At 42.2% G+C, this 27,489-nt stretch overlaps 3 protein-coding genes across 6 annotated transcripts; all 3 read left to right on the top strand.

Annotated features, from left to right (window-relative positions):
* The first annotated feature begins 246 nt into the window (after positions 1-246).
* Positions 247-11,850, top strand: LOC148410514 (integrin beta-3-like). Its single transcript, XM_088436043.1, has 15 exons — positions 247-539; positions 1,527-1,612; positions 1,717-1,921; positions 1,998-2,250; positions 2,323-2,485; positions 2,548-2,709; positions 3,519-3,614; positions 3,683-3,772; positions 3,838-3,972; positions 4,038-4,467; positions 8,760-8,982; positions 9,602-9,702; positions 9,785-9,904; positions 11,069-11,235; positions 11,345-11,850. Exons 1-15 carry the CDS (start codon positions 479-481, stop codon positions 11,417-11,419), a joined length of 2,367 nt encoding a protein of 788 aa, XP_088292169.1. The 5' UTR covers positions 247-478; the 3' UTR covers positions 11,420-11,850.
* Positions 11,851-12,611: 761 nt separating this feature from the next.
* mettl2a (methyltransferase 2A, methylcytidine) lies at positions 12,612-16,208 on the top strand. Its single transcript, XM_088436049.1, has 9 exons — positions 12,612-12,788; positions 12,879-12,967; positions 13,243-13,490; positions 14,672-14,721; positions 14,822-14,882; positions 14,945-15,084; positions 15,326-15,432; positions 15,663-15,728; positions 15,843-16,208. Exons 1-9 carry the CDS (start codon positions 12,646-12,648, stop codon positions 16,004-16,006), a joined length of 1,068 nt encoding a protein of 355 aa, XP_088292175.1. The 5' UTR covers positions 12,612-12,645; the 3' UTR covers positions 16,007-16,208.
* Positions 16,209-17,273: 1,065 nt separating this feature from the next.
* Positions 17,274-26,913, top strand: tlk2 (tousled-like kinase 2). Of its 4 annotated transcripts, none has more exons than XM_088436045.1 (20): positions 17,274-17,423; positions 18,391-18,473; positions 19,481-19,558; positions 19,645-19,714; positions 20,568-20,605; positions 20,709-20,807; positions 21,116-21,217; positions 21,327-21,530; positions 21,611-21,747; positions 22,827-22,979; positions 23,069-23,135; positions 23,201-23,298; positions 23,390-23,471; positions 24,062-24,153; positions 24,225-24,314; positions 24,402-24,571; positions 24,728-24,866; positions 24,949-25,060; positions 25,779-25,886; positions 25,959-26,913. In XM_088436045.1, exons 2-20 carry the CDS (start codon positions 18,393-18,395, stop codon positions 26,130-26,132), a joined length of 2,094 nt encoding a protein of 697 aa, XP_088292171.1. In that variant the 5' UTR covers positions 17,274-17,423; positions 18,391-18,392; the 3' UTR covers positions 26,133-26,913. The 4 variants fall into 4 exon arrangements, with proteins under 4 accessions (XP_088292171.1, XP_088292170.1, XP_088292173.1 ...); XM_088436044.1 differs by having other exon boundaries at positions 20,562-20,605; XM_088436047.1 differs by lacking the exon at positions 20,709-20,807.
* The last annotated feature ends 576 nt before the right edge of the window (positions 26,914-27,489 follow it).

The raw sequence follows: 27,489 nt of genomic DNA, 5'->3' as shown, positions 1-27,489 counted from the left end.
TGTCGAATTGTTTTAGTTCTATAAGACCAGAAATGTTCAGTTTTTTTCCTATTAAATCAGGATGAACGCCTCATTGCTGTATCCTGAACATATACCTCATATTTCTTCATTACATAACTTCAATGCAGCACACTGCAAATGGTCAGAAAAAAAAACATCCCATCTGTATGTCCTTATATGGTATTGTTTACTCAACGCAGCCCCCCATGGTATTTACAACCCTGCGAGTGATTCACGAGCCACATTTGTCAAAGTCTCGTTCTCATGAACTCCTCTGACTTCAATTTTTTTTCTGATTTTGTTTTATAAGGTGTGTGAGGCGAAAAGAGGGCGTAGACCGTTGAATGATGAGTAGGGCAGGACGGTGGAATTGGACCTAGTGTGGAAGGAGAATCTGGTGTGTGTGTGTCTGCGTGTGTGTGTAACAGTTCAAAGAAGAATGAGGAAAAGTCGTCCCAGTGAGTGAACTGCGCTCGCCATGAGGACGCCGCTGCCCGTCTTGTGCCTCCTACTCCTCACGTCCACTTCTTTACTTTATGGTGAGTTTCAGAACTTTTTTTCTGTCTTTTCCAAAGCAATGCCCAGTTTCATTTAATGCTAAGGTGAATTCCTGTTGATCACATTCCAGACTAGGGCTGTCACGATAAAATCTTTTGAAATGGACTGTTACAGCAAATAAGAGCACATAAATGCACATCATTGGAAATAATTCCTGATTTTTGTCATGCTGACTTTTTCCTTTCCGGTATTTACTTCCACTTACTATAATGCCCTTGCGTATAGGAAAGGGGAGCCATTGTTCTGGATGCATACAAACACATACACAAGAGCTGCTGTCAGCCACAGCTCAAGCCCATACACTCACGCAAACTAGCCGACATCACGTCACACCCTCCTAGGCCCCGCCTCTTAAAGGCCTTTGCATGTTTATACAAGCACAACAATACGTACAATATTGTCAATATATTTTATGCTTAATGTGTTCAAAATGTAGATTTTAAAAGTGTTCAAAGTAGTGCCTGACTTATGGATTTTGGGCAGAAAATACAGAATTTCTGATTTTTTTTAAAATGTATAATGTGTGAAATAGCATTTGTTTCCACCCAGTATAGGTCAATAGGCATGCATAAATAATATGAGTATTTTCACTATTCACGGGCTGGCCTGCTACATATTTCCCGCAAATAGCCGATGTCGTAATGTAAATAGATAGTTTAGAAAAAAAACAAAAACATTTTCGGGTTATCATCACTTAATTTTTTTTTTTGACCCAGTAGTTTTAAGTGTGCTTCGCATGACTTTTTTTGCACAACCAAAAAGTCCATTCTACTGTCATGCACAAGGTTCTTGTGCGTAAGGTTCCATTAGTCATCCGTCCATGGGCATGTTTGCTCAGCAACGTGCATGACGAGCGCTATCTTGCACACACACGCTCTTCGGGGCTGAATCATTGAGGAAATGTACAATGCCAATCTGCGGCGGGAAACGGGCCATAACTTGTCACTTTTTTGTGATTGTCCTGACAGGGTCAAACGTATGCACGTCACGTGGAGTCACGACATGTCAGCAGTGTTTGACAGTTGACCCCAGCTGTGCGTGGTGTTCGCAAGAGGTACGGTCAAGCAGGAGTTAACAAACTGTGTTCCAATTTCACGTTAGCGGTTTAAAAAGGATTTCCTGCACTAGAAAATGTCTACCAAATATCTCGTGTTGCAGATCTTTGGGATGGGCGGGTCCGGCGTTTCCCGGTGCGACCTCAAGCAGAACTTGCTGGACGGCGGCTGCTCTGAAGCGGATCTGGAGTCACCGGCCAGCACGTTGACGGTGCTGGAGGACAAGGCGCTAAGCGACAAAGCGTCGGGCGCGGGAGAAACGGTGACCCAGATCCAGCCTCAGAAAATCCGTATGGTGCTCAGACCAGGTAGACCAAAGACGATTGAAGTCCAAAATCTTGAACCTCGGTCTCCATCCCATTCTATAACCTAGCTTATTTGCAGGTGATTCCAAGAAGTTTGTTGTCACCGTGAAGCAAGTTGAGGACTACCCGGTGGATCTCTACTACCTGATGGATCTTTCTTTCTCCATGAAGGATGACTTGGCTCGCTTGCGTACATTAGGCAACGATCTAGCCAAGACCATGGGCAAGACCACCAGTAACCTGCGCATGGGTTTTGGAGCCTTCGTAGACAAGACTGTGTCTCCTTATATGTATCTGACACCTCCAGAGGCTATCGATAATCCTTGCTATGGGTAGGTGACACCAAATTTCTTTTTTGAAAGGCTTTTCCCGTGATCTGATGTCCTATTGGGCAAATCCCTAAGGATACACGAGGAATGTCAGGCCCAATTCGGCTTCAAGCATGTGCTGACCCTCACGGATAAGGTGGCTCGTTTCACAGAGGAAGTGGAGAAGCAGCAGGTGTCTCGGAACAGAGATGCCCCAGAGGGCGGATTTGATGCTGTCATGCAGGCCGTCGTATGCAAGGTAGAATTATTATCTGTATCTTTTCATCGTGCATGGGTTTAACGCTCTTGACCATCTTTTAGGACAAAATCGGTTGGCGTCCGGACGCCTCTCACCTACTGGTGTTCACCACTGATGCCAAAACCCACATTGCCCTGGATGGACGCATCGCCGGCATTGTGCAGCCCAATGATGGACAATGCCACCTCGGTAGTGACAACGTCTACAACAAATCCACTGAGCTGGTAAAGAAACTGCCACCTTATTTGACATGTCACTAAGTATCCAGCTGGCTTGCTGGTATCTATCCCAGCCATCTTTGAGCAGCAAGGCGTAGTACTCCTTGAATTGGTTGTCAAGTTTATTGTCAAGTTTATATGTATAACCCAGAATCACCAGGTGAAAAAGTAGTTATGCAGAACATCATGAATACACAACAGCATCCCCTGAACAAAGCTCCCAAAAGGGAAAGGAAAAACTAAAAACCCCATCTGGGGAAAATAAAAAACTTTCAGAAGGGACGGCAGGTGGGAGGAGCCCCCTTCCAGGCACAACAGGTTGCACTAAATGTTGAGTGCTAAAAATAACACATTGTGCCATATTAGGCAGGAAGTGTCCAGTGCAAAGATGCCTCGACAGCAACCAAGGCTATCGGGTAAGATCTTCCTCACAGTCCGGTTGAGTGGGTCCGTCCTTTGGTTGCCAGCCAATTGCAGGATACATCGAAACAAACAATCATTTATACTCACAAACATACCTAAGAGTTTCCAAAATACCTGCTATACTTGATTTATGTGACGTGGGAAGAAACCGGACTACCCAGAGAAAGCCAATGTTGGCATGGGGAGAACATGCAAACTCCACACATCCTGGTCCAGTCTCCCACCATCCCGTCCTGTTTTATTGATATAACCCACCTTTTTGGTTACATTTTACTTCACCCAAAAACTTGAGACGGTCCCATTTTGACACAGTTTGGGTTCATTTTGGCCCAGCTCTTTTTAGGGTGTATTCTGTATCATCTAGTTTCTGATGGTTTTCACATGTTTTCCAGGACTATCCCTCCTTGGCGCTCTTGACTGAGAAAATGTCTGAAAACAACATCAACCTGATTTTTGCTGTGACGAACTACGTTTTGCCACTCTACAAGGTAAATGAACCATTTGACTTCAAAAACAGAAAAGATGGACATGGTGACCCCATCTTCTCTTTTCCCAGGAATACAGTCAACTCATTCCAGGTACCACCGTGGGAAAGTTGTCCGGTGACTCTGGGAACGTTATTGAGCTCATTGAGGCAGCGTATGCGGTAAGGACTTTCCGGAGCATTCCCCGAAATCAACCAAATTGTGATTAATGGTCATACGGTTTCAGAAAATTCGCTCTAAAGTCGAGCTGGAGCTTCTGGGTGTTCCCGAGGAGTTGAATCTGTCTTTCAACGCCACTTGCCTGAACGGCGAAGTCATCCCCGGTCTCAAGTCTTGCTCCGGTCTCAAGATCGGAGACACGGTGTGTTGAAATGCTGATATCAATACTTTTCTTGGTCTATCCCCAAAAATAACTCTGTTCTTCAGGTGTCTTTCAGTGTGGAGGCTCAACTGCGAGGATGCCCGAAGGAGAGGACCCAGACGTTCACCGTCAAACCTTTAGGATTCAAGGACTCCCTGGAGGTGACGGTGGATTTTGCGTGCGCGTGCGACTGCGAGGCTGACGCCGAACCCGACAGCCCATCCTGCAGTAACGGCAACGGCACTTTTGAGTGCGGCGTGTGCCAGTGCCACCCCGGCCGGCTGGGCCCTCACTGCGAGTGCTCCTTGGAGGACTACAGCCCATCGGACGACGCCAAATGCGTCCCCAAGCCCGGGAGTCCCGTCTGTAACGGGCGCGGGGACTGCCTGTGCGGACAGTGCTCGTGTCACAACAGCGAATTCGGCCAAGTGTGGGGCAAACACTGCGAGTGCGACGACTTCAACTGCCTGCGATTCAAGGGGGCGCTCTGCTCGGGTGAGTGCCCTGGAGCTTCATTCATTGTTGATGTTTACTCATGAGCGGAGATGGGGATTTTACAGTCCGGCGGTACCATGGACTCCCTTCCGTTGTCGTTGGTCTGTGTTTTTTGGAAGTTAATGATTTTGGCAGTTTCATTGATCCAGTACACACACTAGTGCTAAAACCAAAAGTGTCCTTCCTCATCCCTATCGTCCAACTTTCTCCATCTGTCACCACACAGGGTCATAGCGGAATAAATTCAAAGCGCTGGAGTTTTATCCCACTGGAGTTTTAGCCCAATTTGGCTCGCAATTGTTTGAATGAAGATTTTACGAGGGATGCGAGTATTTTTGCTATTTTGGATATCATACAGAAAAAAAAGGGTTTTTTTTTTGCTTGGTGAAAAATACTTGTAAACACACACAAGAATAACACATTTCCAATTGATTATGAATGACCAACTCTTGTAAAATTTGGAAATCCTTTTTTTTTTTTTTTTTTTAACTTAATGCGGCTAGCAGCACACAACTCTCCTACTCCTCCTCCAAATCTCGTAAATTTTGATGTTTGAGACGAATTTGCAATTTTTGAAATCAATGAGTACATTTAAGTCAGCAAAGTTTGTTCAAATGTGATCCGTTTCAGGTTGTCAGCAACAAAATGTGCAGAGTCATTTACATAGATCACGGCATCTTATATAAAGCACCTGGGCCGCTAGCTTGTGGCTAATTTATGCTGGGTACAAGTATAACGGACCCGAGCCACTGGTAAATATTGACAACAGATACTATATATGTGTAAATGTCAGCACAGCAATGGATAATCACAAGAGATCAGTGTTTATTTTGACATGTATGAAACATAAAAAGTTGAAACGGACAACATAAACAAAGAGGGACCAATAATAAAATATACATAACATGTAATACAAAATCTTTATACTTAACATAGCTACTGTATTAAACACTGTTAAAACAGCACCATTTATGCAGCTAACATGGCACTTCCTGTTACTTATTAGACTGACGCTAACTTTACCTGCCTTTATAAGTAACATGTATGCCTCTTTAAAACAATATTTTGTACAAACAGGCTATAATGTGTATATGATGTCATAGCAGTTTTGCGACTTCAGTTACAAAAATTGGGCTGACAATGCTATTTAATGGATGAATCTTATTGTAGTAAATTAGAACAAGAAGATGATTCAAATGGCTTGAAACACTATACTTCTTTGATTCCAAAATGAATCCCTGAGTAGGAGAAAATTAGTCAGCGGGCCGGAATAAAACAGACCCACTGGGAACTCACCCGATTGTCCAGATTACTCACTTCGGGCCTGCTGACACGCAATTACTTTCATACCGTCAGATTTTTTTTCTTAATAATAAACAGTACTATACCCTTGAGGTAACAGAGAAGGGCCTGTTTTGTGCAACGATAGATGTGAAGACATTTTGCTTCCCTGTAGTGCGTCTCTTTTGAAGCTGTTTTGAGTTGAATGTGGCAAGAGCCGGCAAGCACAGCCTTGGGGCCCATAAATGTTCAGGGGAGTGAGAGAGAGACACATACACAAGAAAGTTTGCATTCCTCCAGAGTAAAAGAGTACAAACTCTCCTTTCACTCCCTTCTCTCACATTGTTTTTTTTTTTTTTTATGTCCCTTTCACCAAGCTCCTCTCCAGTTTTATGAGCCGGATGTGAAATGATGTCAAGCTAAAAAAATCCCTCTTAACATTTGTCCTCACACCTGCCAGGTCGGCGCTAGAGGAAATGTGTGTTGTGTCATTAGCCATTAAGCAGTTGGGGAATGAGTGACCCTTGGTCGTTCTTGTAATGTGTTCTGGGTGAGTCTGATCCAGATGGGCTGCTGTTACTGCTGTAGTCATTCATTTCCAAATCCGGACTCAATTTTGTGTACCTTGTGCATTTTCCAACTCCAAAAAGTTCAACATATGTTTCCGCACAGCAATATTCAAACAGAAGACCACAAAAAGTAACATCGCAAAAAATGCAATAAAGTGGATTATTTCAGCATGTTTATTTTTTTGTTGTGCAAGGTGGTGTTGATCAAGACTTACTGGCAAGGAACAATTGAGTAATTACTGAATAAGTCATGAATGTTTATTTCTATTGCTCAAAGTAGTGGTTAGAAAGCAATAAATAGTTTATTTAGCTGTTGAGGAAAATTACATTTTTATTAGGGCAGCAATATTGAAAAATATCCTTGTAAAATAGGAACAACCAGGTGCATAGCCGGAATTTTTTTTTATGTGAGTTATGACCAGGGGCGGCCATGTGCATATTCATCATTCAATATACTGTTATAACATGGGAAGTTATGGTTTCACAAAATAATTACATCTCTTATTACATAAATTTTAATTTAAGTATATCTTTAAAATTAATTGTGGCAGGTATCAAGGGGTCTAAACTGCATGCATGTAAAAATGGTAGAAATACCACAAAAAATTTGACCTCAGTGTGGGCGTGGCCAAAAGGATGGGCATAGAGTGACAAAGGGTTGGCCACCCATGGCCAACATGTAGCTACGCCCTTGGAAACAACCCACAAAGCCAAAAACGAATACAAAGAGCGGTGTTGAGATAAAATTGAAATGATTTCAAACGTAATATTATAAACAATGTAGTGTAATTCCATTACTTCCCATGTGTACTGGAATGGCTCATGTATGACGTCAAGGGTTTCACCGCTGCACATTCTTCCTTTTTTCTCTGACTTAACTGGCTTCCCAGAAAGTTATCCCTGTCTGGCAAGGAGACGGGGAAGCCGTCTGCTCACTTTCACAATGGTGCACTTCCTGTCTTTGTCAGGAAGCGCGTCGGCACACACGTAAAATGCTCTTTGCTGAGCCATGCTGCCTGTTAGTCATTCTTAACTCTTGTTTACAATCAAAGTTTTCTTATATTGATATATATATATATATATATATTTTTTTTTTTTTTCAAAGCCCTGGTTAATTGGATTCTGAGACATGTTGCGGTATATGTTTAAAGATAATTATAGTAAACATGCACATAGTGGTACTTATTTGTGGAAATACTGTGTCAAACCTTTTTTCAATATTTCAGTCTTTGTTGTTGTTTTTGTCTTGGCTAAAATAGATACACAGTGAAGCACTATTTTATGCATTGCAAGATGTAGTTAGCTAGCTAGCTAGTGGTGAATACATGCCAAAAATGCATCTTGACTTTGGATAGCTCTATGGCCATTTTTGTGTGCCATATTGTCTGGTGTCAGTGAGCACAAATAACACAAAAAAGGCAAAATTGTAAGGAGATTTAAAGAGCATTTAAGAGGGGAGAGAAAAACTTGCTATTTACATGATGATTACGACACACTACTCTGTTTTGTCTCAAGTGAAAAAGTGGTTTGTTTTCCTTTTACAGGGATTTTAAACCCCAGTAATGAACACTTTCTCCAGTTAGTGAATACAACTTTAACAAAAATCTAAAAGTCCACTTGTCTGAACATGCTTCAGTGTTTCAAAGAACACACACCGGTTTATTGCTCGAACAAAGGACGGCCGCCGACAAAAACAAGAGCAGGTGTGGCTTGAAAGGCCTTATTGTTGTTATGAGATAAAACAGGAATGCCCTCACACTGGACCTCAAATGATTTGTTGAAACATTTACTCATCATGGCCAGCCAATGCTAACAGCATAAATAAAAAAGAAATAGTCTTTCTGCACAGCCAAATGCTCACCCACAGACGCATACATGCGACAAACACAGATAAGGAGTTTGTGATGACACGGACGGAAATGAACGCTATCGCCACTTTTTCCTGTGCCAAATGTTTCCAGTTTGTGTTGAATGCAACACAAACATAATAATGTGTCTCATCCCTGTTACACATTGTATTTAATACTTTCCAATAGCTGCATTCACTAAACAGAGCTAATAGTGATTTTAGAAAACATAATTTTTAATACGACAACACATGAAAGAATGTAATGAACGGACTGTATAAAATGTCAAAGTGATTGTTTGTAAAAAGGTGAAATTTCGAGGTTTTCATTGTTTTTTTTTCTTTGCGGTTTCAACCACAGATAACTGTGCTAAGATAGCTCACCACAGAGTTAGCAACGTTAGCAGTCTTTTACAACAGTGGTATCAGTGAATTAATTCCTTAATTCCATCATGCATAATCTGAACCATAAACCCTAATCCTAATTCCTGTCCCTAAATTTGACCAATTTTAATGCTATTCCCGACCAAACCCCTAAATAGCATGACTTAACAATTTGGTTGTAAATGGCTAAACGAGGCGTTTCTCTTTTGCAGGCCACGGGAAATGCAGCTGCGGCTTCTGCCAATGCGACGCCGGCTGGGTGGGCGACAATTGCAACTGCACCACACGCATCGATACGTGCATGTCCAACATCGGCCTACTGTGCAGCGGCCGCGGCAGCTGCGAGTGCGGGGTGTGCCAGTGCACGCAACCTGGGGCCTATGGGGCCACCTGCGAAAAGTGCCCCACTTGCCCTGACTCGTGCACCATCAAAAAGTAAGATATGAAGAATTTAGGTCATAAGAAATAAGTATGTCAGAACTAGGTTGACCAAGCGTCCCGTTTTAACCAGAACATTCCCAAATTTGAGCCTTGTGTCCTGATGGATTTAGCCAGCCCGATTATTTTGTCCCTAGTCTGCATGAGTTGTGTTTTAACATTCATTGCTTTTTTTTTTTTTTTTTAAGTCCAGCAAGCCAATTGTTTGGGCCATGTGTTTTTCAATCACTCATACATTAGATACAGGCCAATAGAATGATATCACTTGGTGACATTTGAGTTTTGTTGTTGTTTTTTTTTTTTTTTTTTTTTTACATAGAGTAACAATGTGCTGAAATCCAATGGTTGAAATTTCAATTTGTTTTTGTTCTGTTTCACATCTTAGCTCCAAGAACCCCCATTTTGAGAATCACAAAATGAACCAAGACTTTGTTTTTCAATTAAAATGAGACACACTAAATTGAACTACTAGCAATAACTGTACTTTTGATACTTGAAAAGAACTGATGATAATTTTGGTGGTAGTCATAATATGGCCCTTCCAAAAGGTTGCTTCTCTTATAGCGTTTTCGGTTATCATGGGATTAAAAAAAAAGAAAAAAATGTATTGTTACAGGGAGTGTGTGGAGTGTCAGCACTTCAAGAGAGGCCAGTACACCGACGACAACAGCTGCAGTCGAATCTGTAGAGACGAAATTCGAGTTGTGACCCAACTTGGTGAGGAGGCCACCTTCTTGAAAGTCGTCTTTAATGAACCCCTCTCAGATAGGGTCGATTTTGACTACTTTTTGTCATGCAGAGTTCCTCTCAGAAAATGCCGTGAACTGCTCGTACAAGGACGAGAACGACTGCGTGGAGCACTTTCAGTATTATGAAGACGAAAGTGGCAAATCCATCTTGTTTGTGATAAAAGAGCCAGGTAATTGTCACATTTTTACGTTATGCTTTAATGCGACAAACTGTATTATGGAAACTGCGTTTTAAGTGCTACCTTTTTTTTTTCTGAGCCATGATTGGTCTTTAAATGAACTCTAAATAACTGTGGGTATTTTCACTGGTAAACTACAGACAAAATGGCCGCCCCCAGAGATGAGTGAAAACGGGTGGATTTTGCGGCTTTATTAATGTTTTATATTTGTACAATCTAAAGATATCGTTGTTAAAAAAAAAGGTAAACGTTTTCTTATGTTGAGAGTCACACAGTCTCCTCTATTTGCCAATAACACCACAAAATTTGGCTGGAAATATATCATGGTGTCACGGTATTAAAATTACATAGCTCTATATTTTTTTTTAATAAAAATATTGAATGTTTGGCACATTACAAAATGTGTACCCTTTTTGTACAAATGAAGCAATAAATAAACACATCGGCATTTGTGATATATGTATGTGATATATTTTGAAGAACTTTGAATCTTATCACCTGTAACTTAAAATTATACAGAAAGTAAGGGCTAGCTTGGCCCTAAATACATAGATTTTAAAAAATGTGCACTTCAGTTTGCCTTTTTTTCACATTTTAATTAAAAAAAAACACACACACACCAAGGATGTGAGAAGCGACATAGGATATTTTGCTGCGTCCAATCAGCTCCCATAAGTGGTAACCTGATCAGAATGCTGCGTATTTATTGATTTAGGCATGCAAACGTCTTCCTGTGCGATGATTAGGTCTGAAGGAGGAGTTAAGACAAAGACCTCCTCCTTATCCTCCATGCATGCCAATAAGGTATTTAAAAAAGCGCTCAAAATCGGTGATAGACAGTATTAGCAGTTATTTAAACCTTGACTTCAACACCACGGTAAACCGAAAATAAATATATAAGCCCATACCTGTTTGCTACACAGTTCAATTTTTTTTTACTACACTTAAACGCCTTTTGTATTATTGTAAGAGTTTAGCTTCGCCCCTGAGACTGAACCACCAAAACCAAGTGATTTGAATCAGAAAGTTTTAATTAGGACATCTGGGATGTGTTTAAAATTATGAAAAAAAAAATTGTGCACTATGTCTGCTTTAAAGACTGGGACAGAGCTTGGGTTCATTCCAGCAGAACTCACCCACATGTTTCTTGTGCAGAATGTCCTCAGGGTCCTGACACCCTGGTGGTGCTGTCGGCTGTGGCAGGAGCCATCCTGCTTCTTGGTTTGGTGGCCCTGCTCATCTGGAAGCTGCTGGTCACCATCCACGACCGGAGGGAGTACGACAGGTTTGAGAAGGAGCGGGCCAAAGCCAGATGGAACACGGTGAGGATAGAAATCGTGCAAATTGACTGACCACTGCAGCACCTTCACCTCTATCACCAAACATTCAAGATGTTTTCCTCTTTTGAATTAAACACCTTTGATTTCTCAGGCCAACAATCCATTGTACAAAGGAGCGACATCCACCTTCACCAATGTGGCGTACAAAGGCGCTTCCTCCAGCTGATTGCGGCTCTCAGGGTTCAAGCACACAAAGCAAAAGTATTCTTCCTCCAGTGACGACAAGGGACTAGCCGCTGCGCCCTAACAATATTTGTTGCTATCTCCAAGTACTCAAAAATTGTACAACGGCTCACTTTCAAAGGCACATCCTTTTCTGTCGCGTCCACTGTATGCGCATAAATTTTGCACTTGTTTGTTTACAAATACTGTATGTTTTTAATAGATGTCCACTTTTTTACTGCGCCATCAGCTCTGTTTAAGACCTATCTGAAAACTGGTGAGTGGTTTTATTCAACATTTTTCTCTAAATTATTTTAGAATGACAACTGCCTTCACCAATGTGCAAGGCGTTTTTGTCACCTGTAAGTGCAGCATTGCAAGATGTTTTACAAAAATGTGGATGATAATGCCAATAAATGGTGTACTGCACGTGCATTCATTTCTACTTCTACTGCTACACATGTTTGTCAGTATTTTTCAATTAGGCCATTCATTTTCATTTTTCCCTGTGACTTAAAATAAAACTTTGAAGTTTGACATAGCATAGCGTGCTGTTCGTTAACAACTCTGCCAAATTTGATGCCGAAGTAAAACAGCTTAATACTGTAACTCCACGTTCAGTACTTCCTAAACATTGGGCTCTGCACATAATTCCAAAAAAATATTTTCCAACGTGCCCTGCGAATGGCTGGGAATCAATTCAAGGGTGTACCCTGCCTACGGCCCGAAGACAGCTGCGTTAAGCACTAGCAAGCCGGCGACCCTCGTGACAATATATGGATGAATATTTTCCGTGTATTACACGTACAGTACATTTGGAAACCTGTCTCCGAGCCTGTGTCGGGAAATAGTTCTCTCTAGTGGATACATTGCAAACTTCTGCCTAATCGTACAAGTGATGACCAAAAAAAAAAAAACAGACAGAAAAAAAATAAGGATCCCTGACTGTAAATCCACTACACATGCGCATATTTATGTAGACAAAACGTTATGGCGTTTATTTGAGACGTTTAGGAAATGCAAGCAAAATATATGATTACCTTGTTCAAACGTACAATATCAAATCGAGAATTATTGTGAAAATATATCAGAACAATTGTCAATTTGTTCTAAGCTTTGTTTGAGTTTTGCTCGATAAAATTATGTATTTCCAGAAATGATTATATTTCTCGATTTTCCGATTATGGTTGAACGCCTCAAAAATCCACTTCCTGTGCGTCTTTTTCCAACATGGCGGCGCCCTGTGCGGCTGCCGATGGTGTGAGCGGATCCGCACATATTCTATCACAATCCGCCGCCGCGGAGCAGAAGCGACCTCAGTTTGGAACTCGTTTTCTTACGGACCCCCGGCAGGTATTCCAGCACAACGCGTGGTGGGTGAATTTTACCCGGAATAATCTTAAATCGCCGGCGTTTTTACCGTGAAACTTAACGAAGGTAAAAGACTCCAAATGTGTGAACAGGGACAACGTGGAGTGGACTGAGGAGCAAGAAGCAGCCGCTAAGAGCAAAGTACAAGAGAATAGTCAGCCACTGCCTCCGGAGAAACAAGGTTTAATTTACAACTTCAATAATCATATTTGGATGACGAGTTGGTCACAGCATTAGGGACAACTGAATATTTACAGCTTTGAAAGTGGTTTGGGTGGGCTTTTTTTTTAACTGAACGAAATACTTCGCCCACCTTTTGTTATAATTCTTTGTAAGCTGTGTGTAGTTTTAACAATAAATATAAGCATTTGAAAAATTATCACATTGATAGTAGATAGTCCTGGGTGTACCGTATCAAACAGGCTGTTGCCATAACAACGCACCCTCTCCCCCTAGAGGAGTTTGACAGCCGGGCCAACGAGTACTGGAACGACTTCTACACTATCCATGAGAACCGTTTCTTCAAAGACCGCCACTGGCTCTTCACCGAGTTCCCTGAGTTGGCGCCAGCATGCCTCCACAACCAACATCCTAATCCCAATGATTTGGGAAACCATCACAATACTCAACCCAGTTTAGGAGACGGCGCCCCCTTAAATCTGACTGAGTTTCCGGGTTCTTCTGCCACGTATCGTATTCTTGAGGTGAGCTTTACATCATTCTGAGTTTCAGCTCACCCGGGCATCCAATTTTTGCTTTATTTTTCTCCACTGGAGGGCATGTTGACATTTTGAAATTTGGGTTTTACCCAGGATATGATGGAAACATGTTGCACTAATTCTTGTTAAGAATTTTGAGATGACTTTAAATATTGTAAAAATGTAAATATTTTTAATACTTGCATTTATTTGTACCTAAAACAGGAAAACATTTGGCCTGTCATTAATTCATAGCTTAGTAGGCCTCAGACATATTGGTTTGACCAATTTGAGATCATTTTTGTTGATAGTGGTCCCTGAATTAAAATAAGTTTGACACCTCTGGTATAAACTTTGATGAATGAATGATGAATGCCTCTTGATTGTTGGCTCTACACAAACAGGAATTTTAGGACAGATCAGAGTTTAAATAACCCGGTCCCAGTGTATGAATGCGTGTGTGAACCGGAGCCTTTATAAAGCGCTTTGAGCACCATCTAGTGTTGAAAGTGCCATATAAATACTGTACACTCCTTTTACCATTTACTCCTGAACAGATTTTCATTATTCCATGTAATACATAGTAATCTACATTGAAGTAAAATGCCATGTCTCTTCCACTCAAATGGTGGGTTTAATGCAGGGAAATGGCCTTTGTTTTTGCGCTGACCTGTAATTAATTGCACATTTACGGCACCAGGTGGTGCAGTGGCGTTCTCATTGTCAAAGTCTGTGCCGGAGTTCTTCAATCGCTGTCAAACATTTTTTTTGGTTTCAAAATCAAATTAATGATTAACGTGATTTAAAAAAAAAATGGATGCATTTTTAGTTTAGGTTTTTTTTTTTTTTGGTTCCCCAGGGTCACTTGGTTAAATCCCGGTGATAAGTAAAGTTACCATTTGCTGAAAGTTAATTGAAATGGCTTTTTTTATTTCCTACTGTTAAAAAATATAATTTTAGGTATACTTATACAATTTACATCAATAATGATCTCATTTATAGTCACGACATCGAGTTTCTGTTTCCTCATAATAATTATAAGCACTCCTCTATTCCAACCACAACCATGGTAAGTATCAAGCACAAATTGACAGTTTAACAAGAGCATCTGTACCTATTAATGTGACCTAAATAGTGTGATGCCTACAAAAGCAATACTGATTTTATTTTATTTTTTCTTCTGACAGGTCGGCTGTGGCGTCGGTAACACAGTTTTTCCCATTTTGAAGACCAACAAGTGAGAGTGGACTATATACAGTGCTATCTTACCGTATTTATACGTACAGTAACTTTTTCTTGTTTTGCTTTAATAAAGTTTCCCATTTTTTTTCTTCTAGCGATCCAGGACTTTTTGTATACTGCTGTGATTTCTCCAGCACTGCCGTGGAGCTCGTCAAGGTGAGAGCACGTCAATAAAATTTCACATCGAGTCAATAACGTTGCACATTCGCCTTTCCCAGGCAAACCCTGAGTACGACTCCGAACGCTGCTTTGCCTTCGTGTGTGACTTGAGCGACGACGGCGCTGCCTACCCCGTCCCGGACGGAAGCCTTGACGTGGTGGTGCTCATCTTTGTGTTATCAGCGTTGCATCCTGACAAGTATGGATGTTTTCTATTTTAATCTAGACCAGTGGCTAGCAAAATATGGCTTGCGGGCAATCTATTATTATTTCTGGCTCACCATATATTTACTTGGTCAATAGCTCTATATTATGTGGGAACAGTTTAGCCACTTTTCCTTAAAATTAAATATGAGTGTGCCTTTATACCAGATTTTTTTTTGGGGGGGGGGGTCGGCGGGTATGACAGACATGCACACGTTGCTTCTTCTCCATTTCAGGATGCGGGCATCTGTGGGCAGATTAGCGAGGTTGCTTAAACCCGGTGGGGTAATGCTGCTGCGGGACTACGGACGCTACGATATGGCACAGCTGCGCTTCAAGAAAGGTGAGTTGACCTCATGTTGCATTGCAGGAACGTGAGAAATGTGAAACCGCAGGTGTAAATTTTTTTTGTGAGTTGTGTAAACTACAATATCACACTTTACTACAATGTAAAATTGCAACATTGCCTGCAGTTCTTCTCCTGTGGGGAAAAAAATTATATTGTCATCACTGATACAAAATGAATCATTTACTTTGTATGAAAATTTTATATATATATAATTTTTTTTTTAGGAAGGTGTCTGTCAGACAATTTTTACGTTCGTGGCGATGGGACCAGGGTGTACTTTTTCACACAAGGTAATTTCTTGTTGCAACTTTCAGCTTGTCCATTCAACACTGCTAAATAATCAATTGTTGTATAATTACTCTTCATACAGAAAATGATGCTATTAATGTGTTTCTTGGTTCTAGACGAGCTGCACAGCATATTCACTGAAGCCGGGCTGGAAAAGATGCAGAACCTGGTGGATCGGAGGCTCCAGGTGAACCGTGGAAAGCAGCTCACCATGTATAGAGTGTGGATCCAGTGCAAGTACCGGCGGAAGGAAGAAGAAGAAACCGCTACAACTTCATAGCATTAGCTGCCGTCATCTGTTGTTCTTCGTTAGACTGTTTAAACTGGAGAAAGTGTTATTCACATATGATTAGCTGGATCATATTGGTAAATAATTTGTATTTTTATCCAACAATTTGTGATCAGTTGTTATGTGCTAATTTGACGGTCAATCAATGGTGTCATTGATCAGATCTGCAAAATAAAACATTACAGCAAACACATCTTCAATCAAGGGAGAATCTTTTCTGCCATCCTTAATCAAAATTTCTCAAGTTAGATTTGTTTTTCAAAAGCTAATTAGTGGGGTGAATGTGAAAGTGTCAAGTTTTCTGTGCATACAGTATTTCCCCCAATGCATTTCGATGCTTGACAAATTTAATGCAAATTTTGGATGTTTGTGGGCCTGTCTGGTGCCAATACCCCTGGATAGCAGGTGCCAATTGTGTAAAAAATAAATGTCACATAAACATTGGTACATCTTATGATCTGATTGGTGATTAGCTCCAAAATTCGCATTGTGTAAAGCATAGTTTCTCTTCATTTGGCCACTGTTTTTAAGGAACATTTTGGTACACCTTTTGTGCATTCAAAATTAATTAAAAAATGTCAAGGGTTTTTTTTTTTTTTTTTGTATCAATGCTTTATGAGAGGAAAGGCACCTTTCATCATGATTCGCATTTCGCGCAGACTTAGTGCTTTGATTTCATTGTGTGCAGATCGGCTATTGGTCCGCACGAGATTTGCAGGAGCAGCCGCTAACTACTTGACACAATCTCACGAGATATTATGAGATTTGGGTGATTATTGTTTACATTGCAAAAAAAAAAAAAAAACGCCATGAGAACCGAACCGAATCGATCCGGATTCAGCTGAAACGCCAACTTTTCTGGAGGGGAAAATTGGATTGTACACGAGGAAGGAAGCAAAAGACGTGCGGAGGCCAACTTTGTTTTGATCGCACTGTACCAGAAAAGCATCCCCGCCACAGGGGGAGGAAAAAAGTAGGGGTTAACTGACAGCAGCTTAAAAGGCATCATTTATACCTGCTGGAGGGAGGTGGGGGGAATAACTCCAGGGTCGCCATTGTGTGGACGGGGAGACTCGATATCGCAACAGTTATGGTGCTCGGCGACAGGGACCTGAAGGGGATCCCCGCCTAAGGAGCGCTCAAAGGCGGGTCCGGGATACCCTCAGCTGCCGAGGCCTCCCGAGCGGAGGGGAGGGGGGGAAATCCTCCGTCGGAATCCTCCGTCGGAATCCGTCCGTCGTCCTTACCCCGAGGTAGCGCGCGACCCTCGCCTACAAGCGTCACGCGAGGTCCGAGGCTGTGGATGCGGCCTACCCCGAGAGGGACTGACGAGCACCGGGGGGAAACAACGGGGACGCCACCCGGGGATTGAGGCAGGTCCTGAGGAGCGAGGAAACGCTCCAGTGCAGTGAGTATCTCGACCGAGGTTGTCGAGTGAACGAATGGAGGTGGAAGATGCTACATTGATTTGAGCGTCGTGGCACCAACATCTTGACAACACTCGAAAGATGCTTCTTTTATGGCAGGCGAGCTAACGCTAGCCGGCTGCCTTCATCTCTTATCACACGTCTGCATTAAACATTTCAACGGACATATTCATATTTTATCATCTTATCAGCTGTTAGTCACGCCTGTGGGTATGTAACGCAGCAAAATCTCAAGTTTGAATGTCATTTATAATTAGCGTTAGCGTCAGGCGTTGCTATGCTAACGTGGGGGCTGTTAGCTCGTTTATAAAACCGGCTAACCACCTTGCTAATCATTTCAGTCGTTAACATCACTCTTTTATAGTCACTTTATGAGTCAGTTTAAGCTCTCCCCCCCAAATAATTAAAATCGCACAAAAATACATGTGTGCTTAATGATGCTTTGATGTATGCAATCCATAGGTGATCATATGTCAGATAATGGTTACAGACTAAGCTCTCTTTTAATCGTCGTGTCACTGCTTTTTTTTTTCTAAATAACAAATACTAACCGTAAATGTGCTTCAAATTTTGTAAATTAGCCAGCCAGCTGTCCTGCAGCTGCATGACCTTTGATAGGTAGCTCCAGCTGCATATAACTTGGGCCTCTAAATTTAATGTCAGGCAGTTATCACATGATGATGCCATCTTTTTTTAAATTCCAAAGACAGTGATTACACACACCAGGCCTTCTTTGCCGATGCATAGCCTGCGTTTTTTACTCTTAATACGGAAGCTATAGAAATATTTTTGGGTGAGTCAGACGAAGGATTATTTGGTATCCACAGCTGTGCTGTGACTCATCGCAACCTATGTGTTGTGAAATAATGATCCGCCGCTTGCCGCTTAATCGTGCGGGACCCTGGCGACCACGGACGCTTCTTCATCTGTGCTCCCTTGTCTTCGCAGCCATGATGGAAGAACTGCACAGCCTAGACCCCCGGCGGCAGGAGCTGCTGGAGGCTCGCTTCACTGGAGTCGGCGTGGCTAAGGTCGGCGGAGGCCTCTTTTTGCTCTTACAGATTTTTGCCAGGACTTAACCACTCTCTCAGTGGCGTTCCTTTGTGTGGAGCGCCTCGTATATATGCGTGTGTTTTTTGGCAGGCATGACATGACATCTCCCTCCTTGCTCATGATGTAGTGCCTGCATATACAAGTGGTGGTGCCTGCCAAGAGGGCCACGGACAGGATGGGAGTGCAAAGGGGAGGGGTGTGGGGGTTGACGGCCGAGGAGGAATGCTGAAATAGTTGCTCACCAGGTGCGAGTGAGGCGGTGTTGTCGCCTCGTCTTTGCGGAAGGTGATCTTGGATCTGTTTCGGGAAGGAGAACTCTGTGCCAGCATTGGGCCGCGTGCCAACCATAGGCAGAGATTGAGCCCAGAGCATGGCATGGCTGCTGGCGCTGCGGAGAAAATGGCGGTCTGCTTTCACCCAGCTTTACGTTTTAGGTTTTGCCTACTTATCAAAGAATTATGCGTTTGGATTTTTTTTTTTGTCTAAAAAGCCCGATCTCACGATAAGCTTTATTTTTGAGCTTGTTCAAACGTTAAGTCATAAAAGATATACTAAGTTTTGCAGACAAAAAAAAGTTAAAATATAGCACCTCTTTTCTGCTACAAAAAGTCTGATGAAATGCCCAGTAATCCCCGGCAAAAAGGGCTGACAGTTAATTTTTTTCAAAAGGTGACAGTGGAGTACATCCGCGGCAGCATGCTTAATGTTGAGGGAGCCATTTTAGGGAGGGTTCAGTGAGAGAGCGCTCATGTGCTCAGAATGACAAAGTTGCTCTCCCCCCGCATCGGGCAGCGCCTGCGGAATTCTGATGTGATTTGTTTGAGTGACAAGCCAGGGAAGAGCAGAGGCATCACACCGTCGCCCATGGCAACAAGGCAGCCTCAGCTTTTTACTTTCCGCCAGTTTGCGCTTGCAGCATCCAGTCCACAATGTGTTACATTCAAATGAACGTGAGCCAGAGTGATAAAATGGCTTCTCTTCCCAGGGCTCGGGCCAGAGTCAGAATGAGTCGTCCAACCAGAGTTTGTGCAGCGTCGGCTCACTCAGCGACAAAGAGCTAGAGGTTGGTTACTTGTTCTGTTTTCTTGAAATGGCCATATATAATATACATCAAAATCACAACTGTAACGAACTTACTTCCCTCCCAAGACTCCAGAAAAGAAGGCAAACGACCAGAGGGTCCGGAAACGGAAAGCGGACCACTTTGATGGCAGCCAAGGTGAGACGCCACCATTCATCACAACAAACGTGAACACACCCCTGTGCAAATACTGTAGCTACTTTGTCTGATGGAAAACAAATAAACCAGTTCAAAACTTATCACATGAGCAAAAAGAAAATCTATTGGACGGGCTGCACACCCTAAATCTGAAAATTTCTTATTTTTTAGCTGAAAAGCTGTAGTAAAATGTCTTTGGCTTTCTTTACCATTGTTTTTCAACATTTATTGAGATGTAGCACATGTTTTGCATGTCAAAATCTAATGGCATTCCGCAAAACAAAAATGCCATGGTGGCGTGGGAACATTTTGGATTCTAGCAAGTTGCCACAACAAACCTCAATAGTCCATTTCAAGCCAGCATCCACTCAGCAAATCTAATTGAATGATTTTTAAAGCTGTGAGAGGAGCAATATTTTTTTTTCCAAATCACGAGAAAATACGTTGGAATATAAGGTCATTTGATCCTAAATTGTGTTTTTTATGACTGCTTTCAATTGTATGTCTTTATTTTGTTAAACCTGATATGGAAGCACATTGTCATTAGTAACCATTTTCAAGCAGGCAATCCAGAAATAAAACGTAAAAATAAAAAAAGGTGCTGAATAAAATTTGCCTAGAGATACCGCCACAAACGTAGTTCCAAAGATTACTCAATCAGACACAGATGGTGCAGCGCTGTTTTAAGTCTTTCCTTTTTTTCCTCCAAAAAATCAATGATTAGAAACTACTTGACTTGAAGATAGAGTATTTCACAGGGGAAAAAGGTTGAGAAATCTTGTTCACGAAACTTGTGCGTGCAAAAAGGCTGAATTTGTCTTCTAACTCTCTACATCTTCCTCTTGAGGCAAAGCAGGAGCAAGGGGCCACAAAATTAGCGATTATTTTGAGGTGAGTGTCAAGAAAAGCCCCTTTGTGTTTTGGCTATTTTCATCCTTTTCCATCTCAACCGCTTTCCTGTTTCCATTCTTCTCTTTTCATTCTCGCTGTCAAGTTTGCGGGAGGCAGCGGTCCCGGTGCTAGCCCTGCCCGGGGAATCCCACCAGTGGTCCGCTCTTCCCCGCAGCACTCGCTCTCCAACCCGCCGGTGACGGTGAGCGTCTGGATACTCTTTGATGTTTCTCTTTCCCACCTGTTGTTTCTATTCTTCCGCACTTTACATTTTATGTACTACAATTGAGTTCAGCTTCAGCATTTCAGTCCTTCAATAAAATTGGAAGAAAAAAAAAACATGAGCTCTTCCGAGATGCAGGACTATCCCTCAAGTGGAAAAAATGTTAACCACTTTCTATAATAAAATTTCAGTCCTCGGTGTGTAAGTTGACACCGGGTACGAGTTTACCGCTAGAATATGTGCTACAACAAAAAGCTAATTACAAGTGTGGTTTTCCTATTTCCCAGGTGCAGCAGGGAAGCCCGTCGTCAGTGGGCTCCGCTAACACAGAGCACTCGTCGTGCTCTCTTAAACCCGTCGCCCTTTACTTGCTCCACAAAGCCACACAGGTATTTTCGAAGACCCTCGCATTAATTGTCCTCTTGCTTAATTCTCTTCTAGTAACCATAGTTCCTGTTATTTTATTTTTATTTTTTTCCCCTGCACTTCATCCTGTAGTCGGACCTTACCATCGAAAGGCTAATCGCAATGGAGAACAACAAGAACTCCGACCTGGAGAAGAAGGAGGGGCGTATAGACGATTTGCTGCGGGCTAACTGTGACCTGCGAAGACAAATCGACGAGCAGCAGAGAATGCTTGAGCGATATAAGGAGCGCTTAAATAAATGCGTTACCATGTCCAAGAAGCTGCTAATTGAAAAAGTACTTACCTACTTATCTGAACCGCTTGCTTCCCACGAGGGACCTGGTAGTGATTGATTTGTGTTTGTCTCCCGCCGCAGTCCAAGCAAGAGAAGATGGCATGCCGCGATAAAAGCATGCAAGACCGGCTTCGGCTGGGCCACTTCACCACAGTTCGACATGGGGCGTCCTTTACCGAACAGTGGACAGACGGCTACGCTTTCCAGAACCTCATCAAGTAAGCGCTTAAAGACTCTTGTAAGAAATGTCCACTTTAACGTAGGGGTGTTTGATACTATTGATATTGACATTCTGACCAATAGCAATTTTACTCAACTCCTGATTCGTCATGGATACCAACATCAAGTACCAAAATCACAAGTACATTTTACACATCACCCCGCCTCCACCCACCTCCAGTAAAAGACAAAAAAATTAACATTGGCACATCATTATAGTGACTTACTGTACCTATAGTGCCAATACTTGATATTGTTGCACAACCATTTCCATTCAATCCCACTTTTTTTTTTCCAAACCGATACAAGTACGAGGTCTGAACTAAAATTACTTGTACTTTTGATACCCCCCCCCAAAAAAAAACCATCCAAAATAAATCTTTACCTATTGTAAGCATTTTTGCTTAAAAAAAGTCATGAAACGTATGGCAAGTTTCTGTTATTCGAATTTGTGATTTTTAGTTCATGATTGTAAAACTGCTTCAAGATACCGGCTGATACTAGTATTGGTTGCCATCGTGAGCGTTGATACTTTGCGATGAAGCCAGGTATCAGCCTGATATCAGTACCTGGTACCTTTTTTTTTTTTTTCAAATCGATACTATTAAAAGTACTAAACTCCTGACTAGTCATCGTTACCGATTCCAAGTTCAGAAACCACTAGTACTTTTGATGCATGAAATTCCCACACAAAAGAATGGCCAATAATTTTTATGAAAGATCTATATATGTTTTGGATGTCTTCTCTCTTCACACCTGATTCAAATGATTAGCTCAACAAGTAAGGACTGTTGAGGTCTGACAACGGCCATGAAAACTTGAATCAGGTGTGTTAAACGTTCCAAAACACACAGGATTAGATTCTTGGGGGAACTGGAGTAGAGCTTTTTTCCTTAAAACTGCATGAGAATAAGGGCTTTTTTTTAATTCAAATTTCTTGTTCCTTACTTTTCAAACTCCCACAAGAGTGCACCAACACATGTATTGGCTAAATACATAAAATAAGGCTTGGTATCGACCCGATGCCGATACCCGCTATCTGTACTTTAGAGGTCTGTTTTCTTTTTCCCTTTTGCAGGCAACAAGAGCGCATCAACTCGCAGCGAGAAGACATCGAGAGGCAACGGAAGCTGCTGGCCAAGCGCAAGCCACCGTCCATGGCCCAGACACCGCCCCCCAACTTGGAACAGAACAAACGCAAAAGCAAAGCCAACGGCACGGAGAGCGAAGCGTATGCAAATGCATCTGAGTTTCATAAGAAGCTTCTTATAGGTCCGCTTTTATTTTTGTAACTTTCTCCGTATCGTTTGCTTGCTACAGGTTATCGCAGGCCGAGTACCACGAGCAAGAGGAAATCTTCAAGTTAAGATTGGGCCATCTTAAAAAGGTATCGCTTCACTTTTGACTTCTTAGTCAACTGAGCTGACGTCGTGTCTTGCTCACCTTTTGCAGGAGGAGGCCGAGATCCAGGCGGAGCTGGAGAGGTTGGAGCGAGTCCGCAACCTGCACATACGCGAGCTTAAAAGAATCCACAATGAGGATAACTCACAGTAGGATTTCTCCTCTTGATGCTTTTTTTTTTTTCTTTGACTTTTCACCCTTCTGTGTCGCTTGGATACTCACCTTTTCTCTTACTTGCAGATTCAAAGATCACCCGACGCTAAATGACCGATACCTGCTTCTCCATTTACTCGGGCGCGGTGGTTTCAGCGAAGTTTACAAGGTAAAAAAAAAAAAAAGAGTTGATGAGGTAAATTAAATTATAGTGTATGCGGGTTATCAATCTGTATTGTGTGATCTAAAATGGTACTTTCCAAGAACAATGAAGACTGACATGCACCGCTGCGTTCTCATTCAACTCCAGTCATTCATTTTCTATAGTCGCTAATTCTCACAAGGGTAGCGGGCTTGCTGGTGCCTATCCCAGCTGACTTTGGGCAGTATGCAGGGAACACTCTGAACTGGTTGGCAGGGCACACTGGAACCAACAACCATTGACACACCCAATCACACCTATGGATAATTTAGAGTGTCCAATACACCAGCCATGCATGCTTTTCTAATGTGGGAGGAAACCAGAGTACCCAGAGAGAACCTTCATGGGCTAGGGGACAACATGCAAACTTCACATAGGAAGGAAGGGAGAATTGAACTTGGGTTTCTTCCCCCTAATCAACTCCTGAGGCTTAAGTACTCTTGTTTTTGTTCTTTTTTTAGTATTTTAAGAGCTGATCCCAGAATCCCCTTCTTGTTTAAAGTATGAATGAGAACCTTTCAACTAAAAGCGTCTCTTGACTAAACTTTCTTTTTCAGGCCTTTGATTTAACAGAGCAAAGGTACGTGGCTGTCAAAATCCACCAGCTCAACAAAAACTGGAGAGACGAGAAAAAGGAAAATTACCACAAGTGAGTGATAGGCAGCCACCACCAATTCCAACAACAATCGTCACGTCATATATATAAATATTTTTTTTCAGACACGCATGCAGAGAATACAGAATCCACAAAGAGCTGGACCATCCACGAATAGTTAAACTCTATGACTACTTCTCACTCGACACAGACTCGTAAGTCACTTTTTTTTTTTTTTTTTGCAGTTATTGCTTTTGAGGAACGTTTTCTTTATACAGCTTTTTTTTTTTTTTTCCTGTCAGGTTTTGCACAGTCCTGGAGTACTGCGAGGGCAACGACCTGGACTTCTACTTGAAACAGCACAAGCTGATGTCTGAGAAGGAGGGTCGCTCCATCATCATGCAGATTGTTAATGCCCTCAAGTACCTCAACGAGATCCGGCCACCAATCATCCACTACGACCTGAAACCTGGTCTGTGTTTTTATTTTTTTTTTCCTGTGTGTGCTTGTGTGTGTCTGTCTTTTTTTGGAACGCTCTGAGTGATGCAGATTGTTTGTGGGGAGAAAAGCTCTATCTAAGCAAAGTCATGATCATTCTTCACATTATATTGTCAACTCCTTCATTCAGGTAACATTTTGCTTGTGAACGGCACGGCATGTGGCGAGATCAAGATCACAGACTTCGGCCTGTCCAAGATTATGGACGACGACAGCTACAACTCCGTAGACGGCATGGAGCTCACGTCGCAGGGAGCCGGCACGTACTGGTGAGGCGAAAACTTAAGGATGTAAAAGTAGACTTTTATTGATTTGTTCTAAATTCCATTCTCATGCCGTCTTCACCTGCAGGTACCTGCCACCCGAGTGTTTTGTAGTGGGAAAAGAGCCACCCAAAATCTCCAACAAGGTGGATGTGTGGTCCGTGGGAGTCATTTTCTACCAGTGCTTGTATGGCCGTAAGGTAGGGGACATCATTCACACACAACTTTGGCTTTCAAGTTGCCTTCATCAGTAGTACAAATCTGCCACATTCTAGGCTGAAGAATTCATCAAAGTAAAATTGACATTGCTGTGTAGTGTGATGCAATTTTTAAATTGCAAAAGCAATTTGGGAAAAATGTAGTTTTCTGATTAATATGCATTTAAAAAAAGATTTTAAATTGTCCTCCATATTGTACTAAGGACTATAATAAAGAGATTTTTTTCACATTGAATGGATGCTGACCATTTTCTAGTTTGTCATCCAAAAAAAATCCTAATTTAATCACACTATATTAAATGACTTACCTACAAATTCATACAATATAATAATGGATGGATGGATAATGAATTGTCTGCCGTATTCTGTGCTGAAGAATGAGTCCAATTGAAATCAATATGCTATGCCAATCACGAGCACTTTTGGGCACTTTGTTGCCTATTTATACACTGTAGTCACTTAGTGTAATTGCTGTGACTTGCAAAGCTAGTATGGGGAAAGTGTGCAAGTGATGTTTACTTTCACGTCACAAAGTGAATTTATTACACTAGACACATTTTTAATGTGTTTTGCAGGCGAGGTGCGGCTTTATTTGTATAGCATATTTTTTTTATATTCAATTAAGGCCAGGTATACACAGTAGCAGAAAGAGATGCTAACTATATCATGAGATCACACTTTGCCTCTGCTTTTCATGAAGCCTTTCGGCCACAACCAGTCTCAGCAAGACATCCTGCAGGAGAACACTATCCTAAAAGCCACCGACGTCCAGTTCCCGCCCAAACCTGTCGTCACACCGGAAGCCAAGGTAAGGAGCGTTTCTTCTTCTGGCTTTTGATTTTGTTTATAGCTTCACATTTTGGCATCGGCATTTGCGCAGGCGTTCATCCGACGCTGTTTAGTGTACCGGAAGGAGGACCGCATTGATGTGCACCAGCTGTCCAACGACCCATTCCTCATGCCGCACATCCGCAAGTCAGTGGCCTCCTCGGGCAACTCGGCCATGGCGGTGGCCTCCACGTCCAGCTCCTCCAACAGCAGCGCCTCCAACTGAGACCCCCACACAATCACACACCCTTCGATTCATAGCCTTCATCTTGTGAAGACATGTTCTCACCTGTCCACTGCTGGCGCTTGGTGGAGAAGCCCAGGAGTGAAGGTGGGCTTTTGACATTTGGGGGGTCTCTGCCCAAAAAAAAAAAAAGTTTAGAAATGCTTCAGCTTGGCCATAAAGGCAAGACTGTTTTGTCCCCTCCCTTGCTCGCAAACCCATGCTTGAGCCCCCTCTGGTGGACATTTTTTGCGTTACATGTCAGGCCCCCGCCAACCCACATTGCATAGAAGTCCCAGAGTGTGTGTGTGTGCGCGCATGTGCGTGTGTGTGTTCTATGAGAGGAGGCCATCACACAAGCGCTCCCTCGTCACCATCTCCTCGTCAGCCCTGTGACCAAAGCTTTTAACCAGATGGCGGCGCTGTTCCTCCTTGGTTCTCTACAAAAATGCTTGACATGGGGGGCAGAACCCCCACCACTTACAAGCCACCTCATCTTCTTTTACATTTTTCGGGAAGAACAGAACCATTTTTATGGAGAAAAAAACTTTTCTCTCAAGTTGCCTTTAATTATAACTTTTTTTTTGACCCGCCCACCTTCTACCCCCCCTCTGTCCCACAACGTCCTACCACAAACACACATATTTATTTAGGTATGTTTGAATTCAATTTTCAGCCATTTTAAAATCAAGGGACTGATTGACCTTCTAGTACATTTTCAGGTGGGAGAGTTTGGGCCTTAGCAGGACGTTGCATAAACCATTAAAAAGTATTGTTTCAAACATGTGCTTTGACTTTTAGTTAGTCTGAGTCCAAAATAATACTTAGCGATATATAATGACAGGATGCCTTTGAAAAGCTGTTATTAAATACTGTATGTAATGAGTTTTAAAGAGCCACCAAGATGTTGGGGACAACCGAAGAAGAGTAAAGTTGGGAGTGGGATGTCTGTTTCCCCGGAAGGCCACCCAGGATTTTTGACAATGGGGTTCAATCGGTAGGTACTGTCATTTTTATCTGCCTTCAGCTTCAAGGACAGCCTGAAATCAGAGCCTTCTTCACAATTCACATAGTACTCCAAATGTCTTTGAATATTTCAAAATGTCATTCATTTCAAGAGTGGTGTCCCACGTGTGTGGGAATAAGAGCAGAACGTTTTCTGGCTTCACACCATTGTTTGGGGTTGTTCTGTGCAGAGCGGCGTTATAGTTTAAAGTGTTTTGAGATGGCTAAATAGAGTGCCAAGGGTTTCCCATAGCCAACATGTATGTCCCCATAAATAGTACTGTAGTTATTTTTTTTTTTTTTGGGGGGGGGGGGGTGTTAATGCTTCAATAGTTGCTGTAAATATTGTAATATG

Source organism: Hippichthys cyanospilos, chromosome 16, assembly GCF_059441005.1.
Source record: "Hippichthys cyanospilos isolate Australia breed blue-spotted pipefish chromosome 16, RoL_Hcya_1.0, whole genome shotgun sequence".
In the NCBI taxonomy this organism is placed as follows: domain Eukaryota; kingdom Metazoa; phylum Chordata; class Actinopteri; order Syngnathiformes; family Syngnathidae; genus Hippichthys; species Hippichthys cyanospilos.
The sequence above is the reverse complement of the archived record's forward strand: the minus strand, read 5'-3'. Positions and strand labels throughout refer to the sequence as shown.